At 36.1% G+C, this 20124-nt stretch overlaps 1 protein-coding gene across 1 annotated transcript; it reads right to left on the bottom strand.

The window, feature by feature from the left end:
* Window positions 1–434: 434 nt before the first annotated feature.
* Window positions 435–19898, bottom strand: LOC137389715 (E3 ubiquitin-protein ligase RNF10-like). Its single transcript, XM_068075794.1, has 13 exons — window positions 19423–19898; window positions 18977–19092; window positions 17568–17873; window positions 14959–15143; window positions 12708–12850; window positions 10970–11088; window positions 10701–10877; window positions 10362–10561; window positions 7083–7268; window positions 4854–5164; window positions 3192–3394; window positions 1713–1929; window positions 435–1071 (listed from the first exon to the last, which is right to left on the bottom strand). Exons 1-13 carry the CDS (start codon window positions 19607–19609, stop codon window positions 998–1000), a joined length of 2424 nt encoding a protein of 807 aa, XP_067931895.1. The 5' UTR covers window positions 19610–19898; the 3' UTR covers window positions 435–997.
* Between the last annotated feature and the right edge of the window lie 226 nt (window positions 19899–20124).

Genomic DNA, 20124 nt, shown 5'->3' with positions numbered 1-20124 from the left:
TGCTTCAGAGTGCATAATAGGTAACAAACAATCAAGCCCATACGGCCAGGATATCATAAAATTGTATTTTTAAGTATGGATCATACATGATATACAGTTGTGAATTTCATCAGCTTTTTAGCCATTACTCACGTATAATGTTTTCAAGTTGGACTTGAGTAATTTTAGTGATTAACTAATAAATCCGATGAAACAACAACAGCCTTTGATTTTGAAAAGTAATCCCACTTGGTGTGATCGAGCAAAGCAATACATCCACTAGCAGGTTGCTACATGTAGCTTATATTATCTTAGTTGCACAGAATCATGTATTTTTCATCAGATATATGTGATGTACTTCATCGATATCTCTTGCAGTAGATTCAACAAAAAAGCTACCACACAGTGAACTATCATGAAAAAAATTGCTGGTCATAGTTTCAAGTCAGAAAAATAATATTAGCAATATATTATACAAAACAGTTAATGTGAGACAAACTTCTGCTAGAGCTATTTCTGCTTTGATGATTAATAGTAGAGCAATATTATTGAACAATTGGCCATTGACCATCCCAGCCTATATTCGTGTGCACCATTGTTAATAAATAGATATACCACCTGCAGTAGCTGTACTGTAATACACAAAATTGATATAAAAATTTATCATAGCATATAACACAGCAGCTAATATTTGGAGATATGGGACCCACAAAAGGTCACCCGCCTACTACCATTTTAAACAAGGATTTCTCAAAGTATACAAAAGTCTTGTTTGCAAAAAAATTACTGGAAGCCAATTATTACTAAGTTATCCATATATTACTTTATTGTTGTATATTTATTAGTCTCTGTCAATATATTACAATAGCCTAAATGAACATACGCAGTTTGGTCAAAATTACATGACTATTCTATAGAATGGTAATGCAGGAATCAGCACTTTTGTGCACCTTTGTGAAAAACTTGTGTTAAAATTGTATTGTAGGTAACTGGCTCCTTGTATTGGTGTCTCGAAGGTTTAGAGATTGCCTCTATGACTAGAGGTTGAGAATAAGACTTGAGTTTTCTTTTTCTTTCCCTTTACTTTTTTTCCTACAAGAAAAAGTCAGTCTGATGCAAGATGAACGCCAAAATCCATTGTAGTAAAACAACTCCGTACGAGATGACAAAACAGCCTTGAAATGACTCGTAATGCTAACCAATAAACTTTTGTAGCATGAAAAGTATTAGCACATTTTTCTGTATAACCTGAATACAAGACAATATGGAGAATCTAGTACAAAACCAGGGAAGCTTGCACTGTGGGAAAACACTAGATGCCCATTGTAATGAATTTAATACTCGGGATCTTTGAAGGTGTCCAGTGAAACATTTACATAAAATAACAAGCTGTAGGAAAATGAGGCAATGAAGCTATTAACTCAACCTGAAAATGGATGCTCACTCAATTCTTTTGTCGTGCTGTGATCAACAAAGATTGTTTGACCAGCCAGTTACTTTTCCATAAATTTCAAGTTCACTGATAGGTGGTTGGAATAAGACAACTACTGAAAAGGGAACTTTTAGAGACTATAGTTTAGGACTAGAAAACCTTGAGGGTCACTTAACCATCTCGTCAAGTGCTAATGATGGACCAGCTATTTTACACCCCTGCTAACACATAAAAACAAGGCTTTGTGAGCACAACTAATCGTTGAGGAGATATGGTGATGAGAAGGATTGGAAGTCTTTACCAGGCCTCTGCTGCGAGTCTACATGCTCTGTGACGGAGAGGTCTGCCAAGTCTTGTAGCATGAACCCAGCACTGAATGACTGCTGGAAAGAGGGTGCTGCACCTTCCTCTGCCTCATCATTTGTTGTCTCGATCGCAGGACGAGGCCCAGATGATCTCGCATAGCTCGTCTGCATCTTGGGCCAAGCAGGACAGGAATCAGTGTTGCCTTTCATAGCCTGAAAAAGAAATGCCTCGCATGTATGCTACTAGAAATACCAATCACCCTCCAAGCATACTTAAAAACATAACTAAAATGTAAGCAGAAGGCTATCCTTCATTATCGCCAAGGAAAAATGAATTTGACAGACCTATAATTATCATATCAACAAGTCCTGTGCAGCAATAGACCTTTGTGGATTTGCGGTTTAAGCTAAACTTCGACAATCATCAAAGACCAAGAAACATAACCTGATGCAATCTCACTGATATCATTGTTGATGTAAAAAAAGACAAAAAATTTCTAAAAACTGAAAACGGCTGAGCATGATCTTCAATTATTAAACACTAAAATTTATTTATTAATTCATCCCTCATCTCAAAATTAACTAAGATGCATACAATAAAAATGTAATGAAACAAACAACAAATCAACTAAAAAGCTTGTAATTGCAAAATTAAAACAGGCTGCCCGCTGGACAACAATTATTTATAAGCAACAACCCAATCCAAAAACATATGGTCTATATAAAAATAAATTGGAAACAAGATTCACCAACAAAAAATGCTTATTTAACTATCCAGCAAAAACAATCGAACACATCAGGGCAAACACGGAAACTTATTGACAAACCCTTCCAGTAAAATATAAAATAGAAAATACTATAAAAAAGGCAATCAGATTGCAATCTTTTAAAAGATGCAACCAATTCATATACACAAAATTACTTATAATTTTCAAAGCCGAAGCATGTCTTCGAAACAAAATAAGTCAATTAACATATCAGTGCACGCATTCGCAGTTACAGGCGCAGTCCCAACAAGCAACATTGACTGATTACGAGATTATGACATCACACCGCAGCACTGTAAAAAATTAACATCCTTCTAGAGCCTGACGATGACACAAGCCATTTCCTGTTTAATCATGACGCGCTAGAAAGATCGCACAAGTAGGAAACTAATCATTGTAGCGCGAACGCATTTTAATACAATCTATATGCATGTATATATACGTAGATAGAATATATTTTAGATATCTGTGTAACTATTACTTGCAGTGCTTGTACACAAATTTTTAGACGGAAGAAAGAATGACAATGCATTCTTATGGGAATCTATGTTTAACAATATGACACAAACCTGGGAACAAATTACCATCATAATATTATGTAGATGTTTGACTTTGTACTATCCCATGGAGTGTTGACAATGGGCTCAAAGAGTATTGAAATGTTCTGATGAGGTGACAAGCGACACCAATTAATCAAAAGAAACCAACCTGAGCAAATGAGTAAGGGGTGGTGATGGGCACCTCGTGTTGTCTTGATGGGACAGCATGCTCACAATCTTCCAGTTGTGATTGTGCCTCCACAGGCTGGACCTCCACAAGGGGAGCAAACTCTGCGAGAGATGGTGGAGAGGACTCCTGGTATGAACTCGGAAAATGCCTATCAGAGTCTAGAGGCAGAGTCATGTCTGGATCTAAAAAAATGATACGCTGTGAGGGCTGATCACTGGTTTAAAAAAACAATGAAATATAGACACAACACTATCCCACAGTTCCAAATAAACAGTCAACGAAAAGTTCAAATATTAAAACTATGTTAATGACAATTAAGCTTGTGTACGCTGCAAGCCATATGTCAAGTATGACATGTAGAAACAGGCAGGCTTCTTGCTACGGCTGCTCTTTTTCTCTTTTAAAAAACAAAGATTAAAAAGAAAGGAGACTGAGAGACAATAGTGAATCGAAAGGTAATCCTGTTGTACATCAGCCAGAACAAACATTTAATGGCAGCTTGACCAGTCTCCTTCAGAGGTCATTACGAATTATTTTTATTCAGAATCATAACAAATAATTTAAATGAGTTTAACTTATTCTTAAGCACCAGACAAACGAATTGTAAATTTCATGTAGATAAACTAGAGCATAGAAAATTATTTATGTAGATGACAGATATTACCAAGTCGAATGCGCAGAATATTAATGTTTTTATGTCCTACATTGTTTTAAGACTTTTAGAAGAAATATAGCGACCTCTGCTTTTTACAAGAATAAAGTTTTAACTAATGTTGTGTTTATGATAATGAAAATAGCAGGAGCAAATGAGAAATTCAAAATTTCATTCTCCTGCAGAAACTGTTAAACTTTAACCCTTTGGCAGGGGAAACGACCAAAATGTCGTTTACCGGTTGCGTGGGGAAACGACATTTATGTCGATTTCGGTAGTCGTTTATAAAGCTGTCACCTAGTAACGTTAAACAAAGGATATGAACACTAGTAAGTTTTAAATATCATCAACAAGATATCGGTCGATGATTTACAATATGAAACGATTATCTGAGAGGCATTGCTTTGTGCTAAAAGCTAAACAAATCGCGTCCCATTGGAAAAGAATAAAAGTTGGAAAAACCAACATCGGCTCGACTTTCAAAACGGTAAAATAAAAGATTATTTGATCCTGCGATCGTTAGTGATTTTTTGTCTGATCAGAATAAAAATCATTCAAATGATAGAAGTGATGTAAACTTTTTTGGACTTTTAATATACTTGGAATGTGTAGAAAAAACGATCGTCATGGTGGCTCGCACGGCTACGTTATAGCGTTTGACTCTACCGAAAAAAAATGCTTCCAAGCATTTCATACAGGGACAATCACAAATGGTTGTATTTTTTTGAGTAGTAGATATGTGAATGAATGTTTATATACAAAAATTTTTGTTCATAGAAATAAATTTAAGATTTGAGCTATGCATGTTCATAAAATATCGATTTTATTGAATTTTCGAAAATAAATTACACCAGTTTCGGTTGTTTTTGGGGGGCTTTAACCCAGCCAAAGGGTTAAGACTCCTTCATTATATGCATGCAGGATGTGACAATGTGTTATACACTGTAATACTTATAACACCCATCTTCACATGGCTTCCCAGGACTTACATTTGCCCATGCGTCGTCTCTCCTCAGCTTGCGCCCGATTGTACTGTCGCGTCTCCGTCCTCTGACGTCGGCTCCTCATCCTCTTGCGCTGGTTTATTTCATCACTAAAATGCGCTAGGCAAGCTGAGCTGACAACAGGAGGGCGGAGGGCAACCTCACAGACGCAAAACTGGCTGTAGAGGGGCAGGTGGCTCAGGTACTTCAACTTTTTCCTCAAATCAGCTGTCATGCTATTGTCCTCCGCCTCGACAATGGTAGCGCTCAACATGGTGGGTGCCATCTCCAGCGACCCATATTCTGCAGCCAGTATCCTACATAAATTAAATTGATATAACATGACTGTGATGATGTTCATGCTTCTAAAAACCTCTGGTTACACTTTTACTACTCATCTGTTCCATGTCATCAGGATTTTGACAAGCGTATCGTAGTTGAAAAATTGTTTTTTCACTTCCACTCTTTTACTACCGCAAGCTGATGTATCTGCTCGGGTTACCTTCTCTTTGTGATCGGAAGCCAATACATCGGCTTTTGGACAGTGCGTTAGTTTATCTATGATTACTCAGCTTCCGCGTTAGATAGACCAATAAGATTTGGTCTCCATGAAAACAAGCTTGTTGCTAATGATATAGACTGATCAGCAGGCCTCTCACTAGCGACTCCCTGATTATCAAACAGAAAGTTCAATACGGAAAAAACACGGACAAAAAAGAATACGGCGATAGTTTAAGCTGTAGAAGCTTCTAACATTCTTAGCCATTGGAACTCCAGCAACTCTATATCAAGTGATTCTGACTCTTCTAGTGTATGTACACGTATTTCATGTGAAAATTATAATAATAATCGAATATTAAGGCGACAGTCAAAATACGACTATTGATATCGTTGGCAAAGTGTTTGAAGTTTGTAAAAAATTTTACCATATATTGTGTATTCTTATGCCAAATGTACCCTATTATTAATTAATACTATCTTTTGGGTTTATTATTTTTTTGAAAAAGTAAATTTTTTCATATGTAATTTTTAGATACGCCGTTTCAATTTCAAATGTGAGTTTCACTCATATTTCTGGTTTTGGCAAATCTGTGAAAGTAAAATGCTTTTCAGATGGACAATGGTATTATATGGAGTAGGAATTGCCTTTACATTCTATCTGCGTTCGGTCTAACAAAGTATCAGACAAAGAAAATCGGATATCTCCTTTTGATGTTTGTACCAGTATCGTCCATCAAAACTTTGAATACAACGAGCTTCTGCAGCAACAGCAACCTTTTTTTATACAAACTTCCATGTACTGATTGTTTATTTATTCTCTGAATTTATTTGAACTGCACAAAAACATTTTTTTATGATATGAAGTTTAAAAGTTAAAATGGTAAACGCTGTATGTAACAAGAAATAAATTTTTTGTGCAGACTTTTTTATTGTACCTTGTTTTTGTAAGAAACCCAATATTTCATACACTACATGCATAATTCGATTCAGGCTTTAAAATACTGTATGTTTTGCACACAAAATACAAACTAAATAAATAGTCAACAAACAATGGCATTAAAGCAGGTAGGATATACATAGTTGATACTGCGCAACTGACCTAGCTAGTACCCAGCACACGCATGTGACCTATGGTAACCCGCCTCTGTCTCGTTCAGAATCTTTAGCTATATTCAAATACAAATTATGAGATACAAAATAGAAATCAACTTCATGGTGGTATGTAACAGAGAATTACCACTTAAGAGAAAATAATACTTGGTAACTATAAGGAATAAATGAATTGAATTAGAGAGAAAATATGCCATTGTTGTCTTCATTTATACAAGGTACTTGTAGACTATAGGTGGTACACAGTAATGATGTTCTATTAAGAAGTTTACTGGTAATGGTATGGTATGCTGAAAGTACCATGAGAATGTGTAATAGGCCTACCAGGTAAGCCATGGTCGCTGATAATGCATGAATTTGTAACCCTTCCAAAATGTCACCTGTGTACAGTGTGAAAACCTATCTTTTGCATACATCAGCAAAAAAACTCACAAATACTTGAGTATATACGATATATTCACACCATCATAGCTCGACAATACCTTCAAACGATTAAATGCATACGTGTAAGCAATGTGCGATGAGAGCATTTCAAGTAAAACACCCGCGCTTGCGCTCAACGAATCTGTAAACTCGGTAAAACCTGTTCTAATCAATGGAACACAAACTCAGCCATTCACTCACCTGGTGTTAATAGAGTGCAGGTAGACATGCTGACCATCAGCAGCCTGGTAGAAATAGTAGACCTCAGTTCTCTTGGAGCCGCTGGCATGGCCAGGCTGAGTGCCAGTAGGAGGAAGGACAAGGTCAGCGACTAGCTGCTCGGCTTCCACCCCATCAGAGCTGGAGGCAGAGCTGATGGTTCGCACCCTAGCAGGAGGAGGTAGTATTGGTTAATTATCAACATTGAATGGCATGTTTATAAATCTTCATCTATTATCTGCCTACTAGCAAACACTTTGGTCAAGCCCTAACATGGTAATTCCTAAACAACTGCGCTTCACCTGCTCTGCTGTGTCAACATACCAAAAGAGAAGAAAATATCGTAAAATAATTTATTGTCATTGTAGTTAATATAAGAAGACAAACTCCTAGCATAACCATACGCAAGTCAGTGATCATCTTCTCAAAACACATCATGAAGATGGCGCTATAACGATATTCTTAGACTATTTATGAGTTATATCTGAATACCTGACACCATAAAGCTATACATGAATAAAGTAGGCGCTCCTACAACGTAAATAATCCGTTCAAAGACGTTATAAGAACAATAAAATACATGTGAATTGCCTAATCCGTTCCAAAATCTTTCTGAACTCACCCCTTTGTCCACGCAAAAGGAAAACTTGACGTAACTCATTTAATTTGTGGGCCGTACTGTAGCTGCAGTATTATTGGTTTGCATCGACAACTTTTCTCTTTTTTCATGATCAATCGCACTGGTTTTAGGGACTATGATTACGATAATTTTACAACGAGTTGAAAAAACTGCACATTTCCGACGATTTTCTTATTTTTTCTAAGCAGCAAAACCTATTGTGCAATGTAAAACTCATAACAAATATTTTGTAGGTGTACAATAAGACAACACAACAAAATATTTTTATTATAAAAAGCTGTTCTACCTGGCTGTTGTGTATCTGTATCCAGAGGGTCAAGATTACAATATAAAATAACTTTCGACGATACTCCAACTAGTGACATTCAGATTGGTAGACCAACGCTGTAACACCTGCACCAATCGATTGTCTTTGTATTTATGAACAGCGTAGCTATCTATTTTCCTTTTTTGTCGCCACATTTACTATCTATTACGACGAACTTGAATGTCGTGAAAGATATATATAACGCTGTACGCGCGGCGGTTTGTCTTTTGCAAATGCATCGAGATAAACTAACATTACCATCAAATTCGAAAACTCGCCCGACTTGACACTTTACGTTATATGAAACTTTTAACGTAGCAGAAAGCAAAAACTTCTCAAAATCATTTTATGTTATTTGGAATTTACGTTATAGGGGTTATATATTATAGGAGCGTCTACTGTATATCAAGTGCCAGTATGACTCATACACAATAACTGTGGAGTTATACTATAAATGTGGTTATACCTCTATAATAGCATATATCCTTACGCACCTGGAAAGATTCATCAAACTGAGACTGGCTTATACACATATACCTTCAATCCCACCAAAGGGAAATGCCAAAAGACAACTTCTCGCATCACACCATATCACTGATTTTATATTCAGGTCATACATTCAGCCATAGAAGTGATATTACACTAAATCAAGCCTATTCTGACTCCATTTTAGTATTAATCTTAGCTCCACCTTAAAATGCAGAATAATCTTATACAAGTACAGCGTGTTCATCTTAGACATTGTCATTCTGCTTCTTGAATCACTTGAGCTTAACAAAACTAACGATCCCACTGGTCATGTGGAAGTTGACAGTTTCTTTGAATTAAGAGTGTAAAATTTAATGACATTCAACCAAGCGCCTTTTTCAGTGTATTATTAGTTATTGATACTCTGTTTCTATGAGATCAAACAGCACAACATGGCAAATCATTCAGACAACAAAATTTGTCTCAGCGTACGAAGTAATTTTTAACAAACCACCTCCAATGTTTTTGGGAACATTGTAGTTTTATAATAGTAAAAAGGCTGATAAACATAAAAGACAAAATGTAAAACTTTAACATAAATAAATTAGTTATTTCTAACTATGTTTAGTGTAAAGCAAGTTACACCACATATTTCTATCACTCACGTTACCATCTAAGCGACACGTCAAGCCCACACCTCGGCTCAGTTATCTTCAAAACTGGTACCGATAAGAAAATTTTTATCACCTATTATTTATCAATTTAATATGTAAGCTTTCAAATGTAGTTTTTACATAAAGTATTTGTTTAAACCATAACTGTCACGAACAACTTTTATCGTATTTACTAGGTAAATCAGACACGCTGATTCCGATTTTGTACTCAAAATAAAGATTAGTCCACTAACCTTCAAAGTCATTTAGGCTTTTTTAAAGCGTTTCAATATCCGTTTCGAAAACAACACAATCGGCATTACAAGCTCCGCCCATAAATATGTGACGAAACCTAGCTTTTTCAGAAACGGAAGTTAGGAATGTTTAGTCCGATTTAGAATAATAGAGATGGGTGTCTTAAAACCCATTATTATCTAAATCCAGCCTGTAAAATAATTTCAGTTTTTTATGAAAGGGATATAAACTATTTAAAATTGCTCGCAGCTTGTTACATGACGTTTAAATGGGCTGGACGCCGAGAAAAATGAGCTCAAAAAGTGCGGTTTTATCACGAGCTAGCGTTGATATCGCGCTTTTTAAATATGCAATGCTAAATAGCTTATCTACCTTTCAGAAAAGACTGAAATTATTTTTAAGGCTGAATTTAGTTATTAATGGATTTTAAAACACCCATCTCTATTATTCTAAATCGGTCTAAACATACCTACGTAACTTCTGTCCCTAAAAAGCTAGGTTACGTCACGTATTTATGGGCGGAGCTTGTTATGCCGATCGTGTTGTTTCCGAGACCGATATTAAAACGTTATAAAAAATCCTTCATTACACTGAAAGTTAGTGGCCTAATCTTTATTTTGATTAAGAAATCGGAATCAGCATGTCTGATTTACCTAGTAAATACAATAAAATTTGTTCGTGGCAGTTATGGCTTAAACAATATATGTTATTACTTAAAATACTTCTCATTATTTTTTGGACTCAGGAATGAATTAAACAATATAGAGTGCATTCTAATAAGAACATTTGCTCCAACATATGAAGCAAAAATCGGAACAGATTAACTTCATATGAAATATATCGAGTCCAAGCAATGAAATAAAAAGACTGATAACACAAATTCTACTCGGCTCTACAGATAAAGGGAGTGAGCAAAGGAGATGGGATGTTGCCTATACCTGTCTCTAGAAACATCTGCTGATTCTTGAAGCAAGCCAATACGCATGTCATCAGCGCTATTTTTCCCAGAGCTGCCAGAGTCATCTGTGCAATCAGCTTCAGCTGTCTCAGGCAGCACCTGACCCTTCATAGCACCGTCACCTGTGCACTTTTCTTCCGTTATTTCAGCAAACGCATCAGTATAGCTGACAGCCTGAAGCTACAAACGGAGATGACAGAGTTTAATGAGAAAAGCACAACAAATCATGTTCTTAGTAAAACACTATTATAAATCATGAACATTGTGTTTGTGGAAGGTCAAAAGGAGTGATACTGGAAAAAACTGATGAAAGACTCACATTAGGAGATGATTTTATAGCAGCAGCGTTAACAACAGGCGCCATCTCATCGGCAACCACTTTCTCAACTACAGTAGGGGTGTCAACTACAGTAGGGGTCTTCCATCTCAAGCCCATCCTCTCTTCTCGAGAGGTAAGGCTATCCAAAGCAGCTTGGACAAAAGATGCTTCCAGACTCTACAATGGCGATTTTCTAGACTAAAAAAGAGTGACAGGAACGAGTCGGGTACAGTCAACACCAACTGAAGACGAGGAAAATCTGTACATACCAGAGTATCCTCCTCTTGGAGAAGGCCCAGCAGCTGCTGTCTCTCCTCAGCAATCACACTTTCCAGATACTGTGGGGCAGCAACGAGCAGTTTGCTGTACTCCGCATCGGGTCCATCATCTGCAATATATAAACTCTGAGGCTACACAAACATGTAAACCCGATGTGCGCATCGCAATATCTCGATATACCTTCCTCTATGGCCCTAAAAGGTGAGTTCGGGCATGGATATCTACAATCGCTACACTCAGATCTCATGAGACAACCCAATTGAGGATTTTGGGGCATGCACTTGCACATACAAAGGTTTGATCATATGTGTATACGCTTGCAACATTTCATTATGAATAACATAAAAGAAAAAAGTAAAATGCAAGTAAATCGGTGTGAATGACAAGCTGAAGTATGCAAGAGCACTGCAGTTGGTTGTGACGCTGGATTGTTCATTTCGGGTTGGGCAATAAAATTCATTAGATGTCATAGAGCGAATGGTAACAAATAGCAATACAACTAAATAATGATAATTGTTCCATTCATTTTGTGAAAGACAATCATCAGCCAAAAGCAAATCGCTGTGAGAAGCAAATAATAAATGGTAAACGTGCATCTGCTATTGTTCATGACTGTGACAACTTGACTGAACTCAACACAAATTAAATGTTGTCATTTGTCAACTGCCAGAAGCAGCAGGTGCAGACCCCTGCTTTAGCTATTATATCATAAAAGGACATACAGTAGAGACTCCTACAACGTAAATAACCTGTTCCAAGAACGTTTACGTTATAGATAATTTAGGTTATAAGAATAGTAACATACATGTAAATCGCCTAATCCGTTTCAAGATCTTTCCAACTCACCCCTTTGGCCATGCAAAATGGAAAAACTTTTCTTATTTGTAGGCTGTACCGTAACTGTAGCATTATTGGTTTGCATCGACAACTTTTCTCTTTTTTCTGATCAATCTTACAGGTTTTATAGACCATGATTGCAGTAATTTTACAATACGTTGATGGGGAGCGAACATCTTCGACGTTCATTTAAAAGGATTTGCTTATTTTTTCTAAACAGCAAAGTATATTCTGCAAAGTAAAACTAATAACAAATATTTTATACATCTACAATAAAGCAAAACAAAATATTTTTACTATAAAAAGGCGGTACTACCTGTTCGTCGACCATCTGTATCCAGGGGTCAAGGTTAGCATAAAAGAGAACATTCGACGATGCTCCAACTTGTTACATTCAGATTGGTAGACCGACGCTGTAACACCTACACTAGTCGATCAACTTTGTATTTATGAACAATTGCGCAGCAATTGTTCTCTGTTTTGTTGACACATACGACGATCTATCATGACGAAATAGATGTTGCGAAAGTTGTATATATAATAGCTATAGCTTTATTATTAATAGGCGCGTAGTTTTTCTCTCGCAAGCGCAAATCGAATTTGAGAACTCGCCCAACTTGACACTTGTCGTTATACGGAATTTTTTACGAAGTAGGAAGCAAAAACTTCAAATGAATTCTTTACGATATCTGGAATTTACATTATAGGAGGTATACGTTATAGGAATGTCTACTGTACTAGGAAATCTGTCAAATGAGTTCCTAGTGTAAACCCACCTTGAGCTCAGGTTTAAACCAAAACACGCGTGACACGGGAAGATCTAAACAAATGACCTCCACGAAATATGTTATTTATAATCGACTGACATAAGAAAAAGGGGTGAGGACTCACCCAATATACTGAACAATGAGCTGGCCTTGCTTGCTCTCCAAACCGTCTTCGGCCTCACATACAAAGATTCTCGCTCCCTCTTCATGAGACGGAGGGTTATCTCCTCACCTACTTTAGGCTTCCTAAGAGCAATGGTCTTTACACTGCATAGATACATACACAGGTGTTAGTCAAACCGTTTTATGATGATAATGTATGGATGGACAACCTGTTTGCGCATACAGTCAAACCTTGTCATACAAGATTAATCCCCTCTCTAATATTAACATTCACGCCAAGACCGTCGTATGTTAGAGCGAAGAATCTAATAAGAACATAGTGCATTTGATCTTTTTCATTGCGTAACTCAAAAACTTTCCAATATAATTTTCAGATAACTGCATATACAGTGGAACTTCGGTTCTCAAACATAATCCATTCCAGAAGGTTGCTCAAAAACCGAGTTGTTAGAGATCCGAAACAATTATTTCCATTAGAATTATGGGAAATTGTATGTATTATTGGTATGTTAATTTTAATCTGTTCCAAGACGAGAAAACAACTTCGGTAAAATATTTTTTAAACATTTTATACTATAAACTGTACTGTATATTACATACTGTAAATAAAAACAAGTAGATATAGATTGTGTTTATTTTTAATAAAATATTTTTTATCTATGATGATGAAAACAGAAAACAAAAAGCAAAAATTTCGTATGCTTTGCTCTTAAAACATCGAAAACATTCTAGGTTAAGATATAATACCAAAAATTGCAGAAATTGATAATGAAACAGCAAAGAATGCAACAGATCAGTTACATGAAAAATCATGTGAAAAAGAAAATATAAACAGCAATGGCATGCTTACTTCACATATTTAAAGGAGAATCCTCCTCCAAAACAATTTAGGATAACTCGACTGGAGGAATTGTCTCCCTAGCAAATCTCTTCGATAGAGGGACGTCGTCGCAGATGGTTCCTTCCTTTTTGCAAAGAATTTATGAAGCGTAACTTGCTTCTCCTTTTGTTAACGAATGTTTCCATGCTGTTCCAAACGTTTAGTTCTAATGCGCATGCTCCAGCTTGGTCAAGAACTGAATTTATGTTCGAGATCTGAGACAAACAAATCTCAATTTTTTTGGTCGAAAACCGAATTGGTCGAGAACCGAAGTTCCACTGTACATGCAGCAATTGAACCCGTGTGCTATATAAAACTATAGAAGAAACTAAAAGTTAAATCTAGTCAATTGGAAAAAATTTTTGTAAGGGCCTCTATGCTAAGAATAGGAGAATTGCGGTGTAGCCTTAGAAACGCAGAATAGGGACTAGATAAGTAGAAGAGTAGAATGATATAGAGATAGTTCAACCTAAACGAACCCTGAATTAACATGTTTTTTTTTAGTACAGTCATACCTCGACATTCGAGTGCCCTAAAAATACGAACAAAATCGAGATACAAGTAAAATTTCGAGCAAGTTTTTGCCTTGAGATACGAGAAAACTTGAGGTATGAGCTATGAGCCGGTTCTCGATGGCCAAGTAACTTTTCATAGCCGTTTTCAAGAACAGCACTGCTTGATTTTTCTCGTTGAATATGTTTGAAAAGGGTTTGACAAAGGTTGGCTAAAAGAAATTGTGAAAGTGAGGCAAAAACCGCCAAGCTGGAAAAAATAATAAAATTGAGACAAAAACAAAATTAAAGTTACTATTAGTAAATGATTAAAAATTAGCTTGAAGTATGCGTTTAGTAAGCTAATTTCATTTAAATTCATTCTTTTACATGTATAATTATAAACGAGTTGATCATGCTTGATGTAAACATCTTTACGCTCTTGCAATCATCGTGCATACATGAAAACTAAGCGGTTTTTTAACAAAAAAGAGAAAATTGTCAATGAAAGTATTGTCAAGTGTTGAGTACTCACTTGGTTTAGCCAAGGTAATGTGAGGACAAATAGAGAATTTGACAGAAATGTGTGTATAAACAATGAGTGTGAAACGAGTGAGAGAAAACTCCAAATCTAACACACTGAAAATACACAAAATTAGGAATTTCCTGGCTATTTCTATGACAGTAACTGACAAATGTAGTAGAATACTACTTGCCTTATCAGGACATACAATTATGATAGGTTTTCTAAAAAATACAACAAAATTTTTTGGCTCACTGCAATGCATAACTAAATATTTGGAGGGAAACAAATGGCTATAGAGGGAATAGCTGGAGGCACCAGAGGGTTAATCGCTACAGATAGCTTAAAGATGACGCACCTCTTGAGCTCCTTTCCTTCAACGCTGTCGAAGCAGATGGGACAGCGCGCCCACGCCCTGTCTGAGAGACTCAAATAGTGAAGAATACAAGGCCAACAATAAATGTGGGCACACTTTGTTATCCTAGCAGCGATGGGCACCTCCATACAAATGGGACAGGATGAGATCTGCTCATCTCTTAGTACCTGTACAATCAGTAACAAAGTGTGGATATTCACATAACAATGATATCGAGTATGCCAAGTAATATTTGAATAAAACCAACATATTCAGTCATCCTTGCTTTGTAACAATAGTGCAGAATATGACTTCATACACAGCTACGGTAGAACTAGGTGAGGTAATCTATATACACAAATCTGTTTTCCGTTGTTCGTCTGTCCAGCTACGGCGATAAAGTTTTAACAATGAAAATCATCTTCCTACTGGATCAAATCGCAAGCCTGCGTAATCACAAGGCTAAGCCATTCTTTTCACACCCATCACTCTCACCATATTATGTATATCATTTTGCAATTGCACATGCTAAATTATAAACTAATACAGTGTGCCCACGGGTTATGATGACACCGTTATAAGTTTTTTCGCCTTACTCTATGAAGCACAATGCTTTTTCATCCTCGCCATACTAAGGCGAATTTTTTCCGCCATATGATATCGATAAAAATTCTCTTGAAATTAAAATTTGGCAGTCGTTGTGCTGATTCCGTTGAAAATGTCGATATGCTATTTACCTAAATCCCTCCCACAATGCCTGAAAGAGATATATGATGTTCGCTATCTCTCTGTTCAGCGTTATTCGTTATAAGAATTCGTTATGCGAAAATTGGCAAGCCAATTTTCGCACGCTGTAACATCAAATTGTTAGCGTGCGAAAATTGGCAAGCCAATTTTCGCACGCTAACACTGAAATGAACTGAAATTATATAATTGTATACCAAATAATTTTTGATTGTAATCGTAGCGAAATAGACTATATTTAACCATTACTTGCTAATGATTTCACATTTACATTTAAACACCTTTACATTTGCATTTTTCCTTCTAAATTATTTCAACGAAACACCTCTTTCAAGTTATGAAATTTTAAACTTACAGTTGTTTGAAAACCTTTACAATTGTTTTATTTATTTTTAATTTAGTTGTCTTGCACAAACCCTTTTCCTCATGATATGAAGTTTGAAAGTTACAGTCATTTGACAAAGTTTGAAAACCTTTACAACTGTTTTGATTTTCTCTCTTAATTTGTTTCAACTACACCAAACACTTCCCTCATGATATGTAGTTTGAAACTTAGAATGACAAATGTTTTATATACAAATAAATTTCCTGTGCAAAGACTCTTTTATTGACTCTTTTATTAAAGCTAGTATATATATATATATAATTATATTGAATGATGTTTTATAGTGAATGACATCTTAAAAACTAAATTTCCTAAAATATACTCAAAATAATGAAAGAAAAACTGAAGCAGTCTGGCTGTTGTCACATAGTAGTCACACAACAGTAACATAGAAAGATATTCTTATTTTGCCACCATTCAACTCTTTTACTGTCCAATTAATATTTTATTGCAACATAATTATATCCGTACAACCTAATACTCGACAACGGCGCAAACAAGTCGTCATGACATTTGAACCACAAGGTCTGTAAAAAAGATCTTGATATCAAATAATCAGCATAGTATTTTACATCAGCTGCCGTAAAAATAAGATTAAAGTATGTCGCAGAATGAGCTTGGCATTATTTTAGCTGAGCCACACTATACGGCTCATGATACGCAATGAGTTAATAGAACTCTTTATTATCTACTTCTTTCTCTAGAACTACAATACTTTATGCTTCATCTCAGTCAGAGCTGAGCCATGCCGAGCTTCCATATATTTCAATTATACAAGTAAGGCAATATTTTGCCACAAATACAGAGCATAGTTCTACAATTAATTTGCAAATGCATCTCTACTGGATGGCAGCAACTGCTCAGGGTTGGTCAGAGATACTTGTTCTAAAAGGCCATTACAGACTACGCCTCAGCCACTCTTATTTATTAATGGTCTTACCAACCTACCTACCTTATTAATAGTCATGTATTGTAAGGCTGGTAGGTGTATTGGACAGGAATCTGAATTGCTACCATAGATTGTCTAGTATAAGTAATGGCAGTTACAAGGGATGTTTCCACAAGTCAACAATAATTGAACCATTAAAGCCGTGATGCCTCCGCAGCTTGAAATATGCTGAATAAAACCTAGGCTTTGCTAAAAGATGAATTGCTTTGCGTGCATGCATTACAATGTTTACGTGAGTAGTATATATCACCGTGGCAACAAACTTCAAAGCTGCGTATGTACATCTCAACATATTTGAAAATTTTAGTTTCCAGAAGCGAAAATAAGTAAGTGAGCAAGCAAATCGTAAAGCCCTTAATTCTTAGGAGCTATCTCAAACTGAGCTTCGAATTGACTCCTTGAATTGTTGGGTTGAATTTACTGGCAAAATATACTATTTTCTCCTTTTCGTATTTACTTTGAGTTAATTTAATCGATATATGAAAATGTTATAGGCCTCAATGAATAAAAATCCAACAGATATGATCGTCTCACCACTTGCTCTATATCATCCCACTCAACCATCTTGTCAGGGTCAGCCATATATTCAACATAAGCATCCTCTGTCACTGCTTTCTTCACCACAAATTGACAGTGAGCTTGCAGAAACTGAGTTTTGGTTTGAACTAATTGTCTCCTCGCCTTCCCACCTCTCAAACCATATGCAGATGACCGGCTGCCTTTCTCTTGACTTCGTAGCGGAGTGTATGTGAAATTGAGGAGATGGCTCGCGCTTTCTTTTGGTCGAGACACTTTCTCGTTGGAACGATTACTGCCATTTCTCTCCGTTATCTGTTTCACCTTGAGAAATAAACCAACTCGCCTTGCCAAAAACAAAAGAGATACAAAACAAAGTAATTAACGATTAGTAAATTAGCTAGCCGACGTCACTCAATAAAGCAAGCCTAATGCAGTAGGCCCTCCTACAAAGTAAATAACCAGCTATATAACTAAAATAATAATACAAAGAGATTTTCAGTGTCACGGTGAATTGAGGTGCAGCCGTTGTCATACAGTAGATGATAGAAGTTATAACAATTGGAAGCTAGTCTAAATCAGACTACAGCTGTAGACGCTCCTACAATGTAAATAATCCGTTCCAGGAACATTCATGTTATCCATAGTTTTTTTAACGAAAAAGCCGCCATCTTTGTAGAAAACGATCGTCATTCTCTTGATTAATAGTATATTTCGGTGTTTTGATACTAAAATAAAAAATTTGCAAACAAAAGCATTGTTTGCAAATTAATTGCAGAAGCTTCGTGTTTTTAATGATAAAAGTTGTCCATAAAAATGGCAGACAACGATAGAATGACGTCACGAAAAAACGAAGGATAGGGAGTTTATGTTTTACCAACTGTTAAGTACATTTAAATTGCCTAATCATTTCCAAGATCTCTGCAAACTCAACCTTTTCGTCAAAACTAGAGTCAACCTTTTTAATTTGTTGGCATTTAATTCGTAACTGCAGTATTATTGGTTTGCATTGACAACTGTTCTTCTTTTTCTTACCACCTTCACTCATGATTGCAGCTATTTTACATTCGGTTTACAATGGAACACACATCTTTGAGGTCCGCCTTCCACGAAGAACCGATATTATTTCTATATTGTTGCTTGATGGTTTAAAGAAAAAAACCACAAAGCATTATGGAGTTAGAAAACAGTTGTTGTTGACGTAACTGAGTGATTATTAGTACGATTTTGTGGACACTTTTCTACTGATCACTTACTATAATGGGTTCGTAAAGATCAAAAAGTGTCAAAGTGGCAGTCAAATAATGAGGGTGTTCAGTTAAAGAGTGGCCCTCCATATTTGAACCCTTCTCCTAGAGGTTTTACGGTAGCTGCTATATGTGATACAGTGAGAGGAGACAAGGGAAAAGTCAAATGAAAGGTTGTACCTCATTACTCTGCAGGTATGATGTCGTCTTTCGCTGGTGCCCACTGCTACCATGGCCATGATACGTAGACCTGTTACCACCACTATTACGTATTTTATCTCCAGAATAGCTTTTTCCTGTTAAAAAACGCTAAAACTTGTACAAGTCGTAAATAATTTCAATTAACTACCGGAAAGTTAACTTAGCAGCTAGCCTGTTTCATGTTTATCAAAACAATATAACAGCTGAAAGTCTGCTCAATTAAATAACGCAAAAAAGGTTGCAATCATTTATAAGTTGTTTACTAGAGAATTAACAAATATATCAGTCAATACAAAAGGCCCATATATTACCGGATAGATGAACATTATCTAACACTAGTTACAACTTGAATTTATTGCGAACTGCAACATGTACAAATAAGTTAAACAGTTACAAATCAACATAGATTAATGCATAGTTATTACCTCGAGACTTTGTTCGATAGGTATCAGATGAGTGATTCCCGAAGGTTTTTTGACTACTGCTAAACGATCCGCCACTAGCAGAATTAGCAAAACTTGACTTCGAAGAAGGTACAGACGAATGCTGATTATAAACGTTGACAGAGTTGTTGGAAAAGGGTTGAACACGATTTGTTTTCTGGTTCTCCATTTCTTCTGCCGTTTTGTATCGATTTTACTCTAAGCACGCTCCCACACACGCTTGACAAAGCACGATTGCTTGGTGTTTGACTTTGCTGGACAAACATTTTTAGAAAGCCATGATTGCAACTATCAATGATATAAAAGCAAATTCAAACAATGACTGTTGTTTTCAAAATATCACTGTTTAAGTTTTTCTTGAAATAATGAGGGCCGAAGTGACCCGTGAGTCCGCCGGACTTTCGTCGGACAGCTTATTAAATTACTAAGGAAACTTGAAGGTACGTCCAGCTGCTTTTGCAACTAAACGCAAGATGGCAACGGCACGAAGCATGTGATTATGTTAGCTATTTCTTACAAGGTAACAAGTAAATATAAAACTAATATTATTGTTTGAACCTAAGGCTTAAAATAAACGAGGATATTCTATGCGTAGACAAATCCGATATCTAGAAATGAAATGATGTTTGTTTACAAGAGAAGATAACTTTGCCATTAAAATAAAAGTCATTTCGTGGGTAGCTC

The sequence above is a fragment of the Watersipora subatra genome, chromosome 3 (assembly GCF_963576615.1).
Source record: "Watersipora subatra chromosome 3, tzWatSuba1.1, whole genome shotgun sequence".
NCBI classification, from domain to species: domain Eukaryota; kingdom Metazoa; phylum Bryozoa; class Gymnolaemata; order Cheilostomatida; family Watersiporidae; genus Watersipora; species Watersipora subatra.
The sequence above is the reverse complement of the archived record's forward strand: the minus strand, read 5'-3'. Positions and strand labels throughout refer to the sequence as shown.

Excerpts from the sequence above, each read along its gene's own strand:
- LOC137389715 (XM_068075794.1), bottom strand. The coding sequence starts at position 19,609 with ATGGAGAACCAGAAAACAAATCGTGTTCAACCCTTTTCCAACAACTCT. Across the intron at positions 15,144-17,567 it reads GGGATGATATAGAGCAAGTG|GTACTAAGAGATGAGCAGAT; the intron begins GTGAGACGATCA and ends CTGATTGTACAG. Across the intron at positions 10,878-10,969 it reads TCCAAGAGGAGGATACTCTG|AGTCTGGAAGCATCTTTTGT; the intron begins GTATGTACAGAT and ends TCGCCATTGTAG.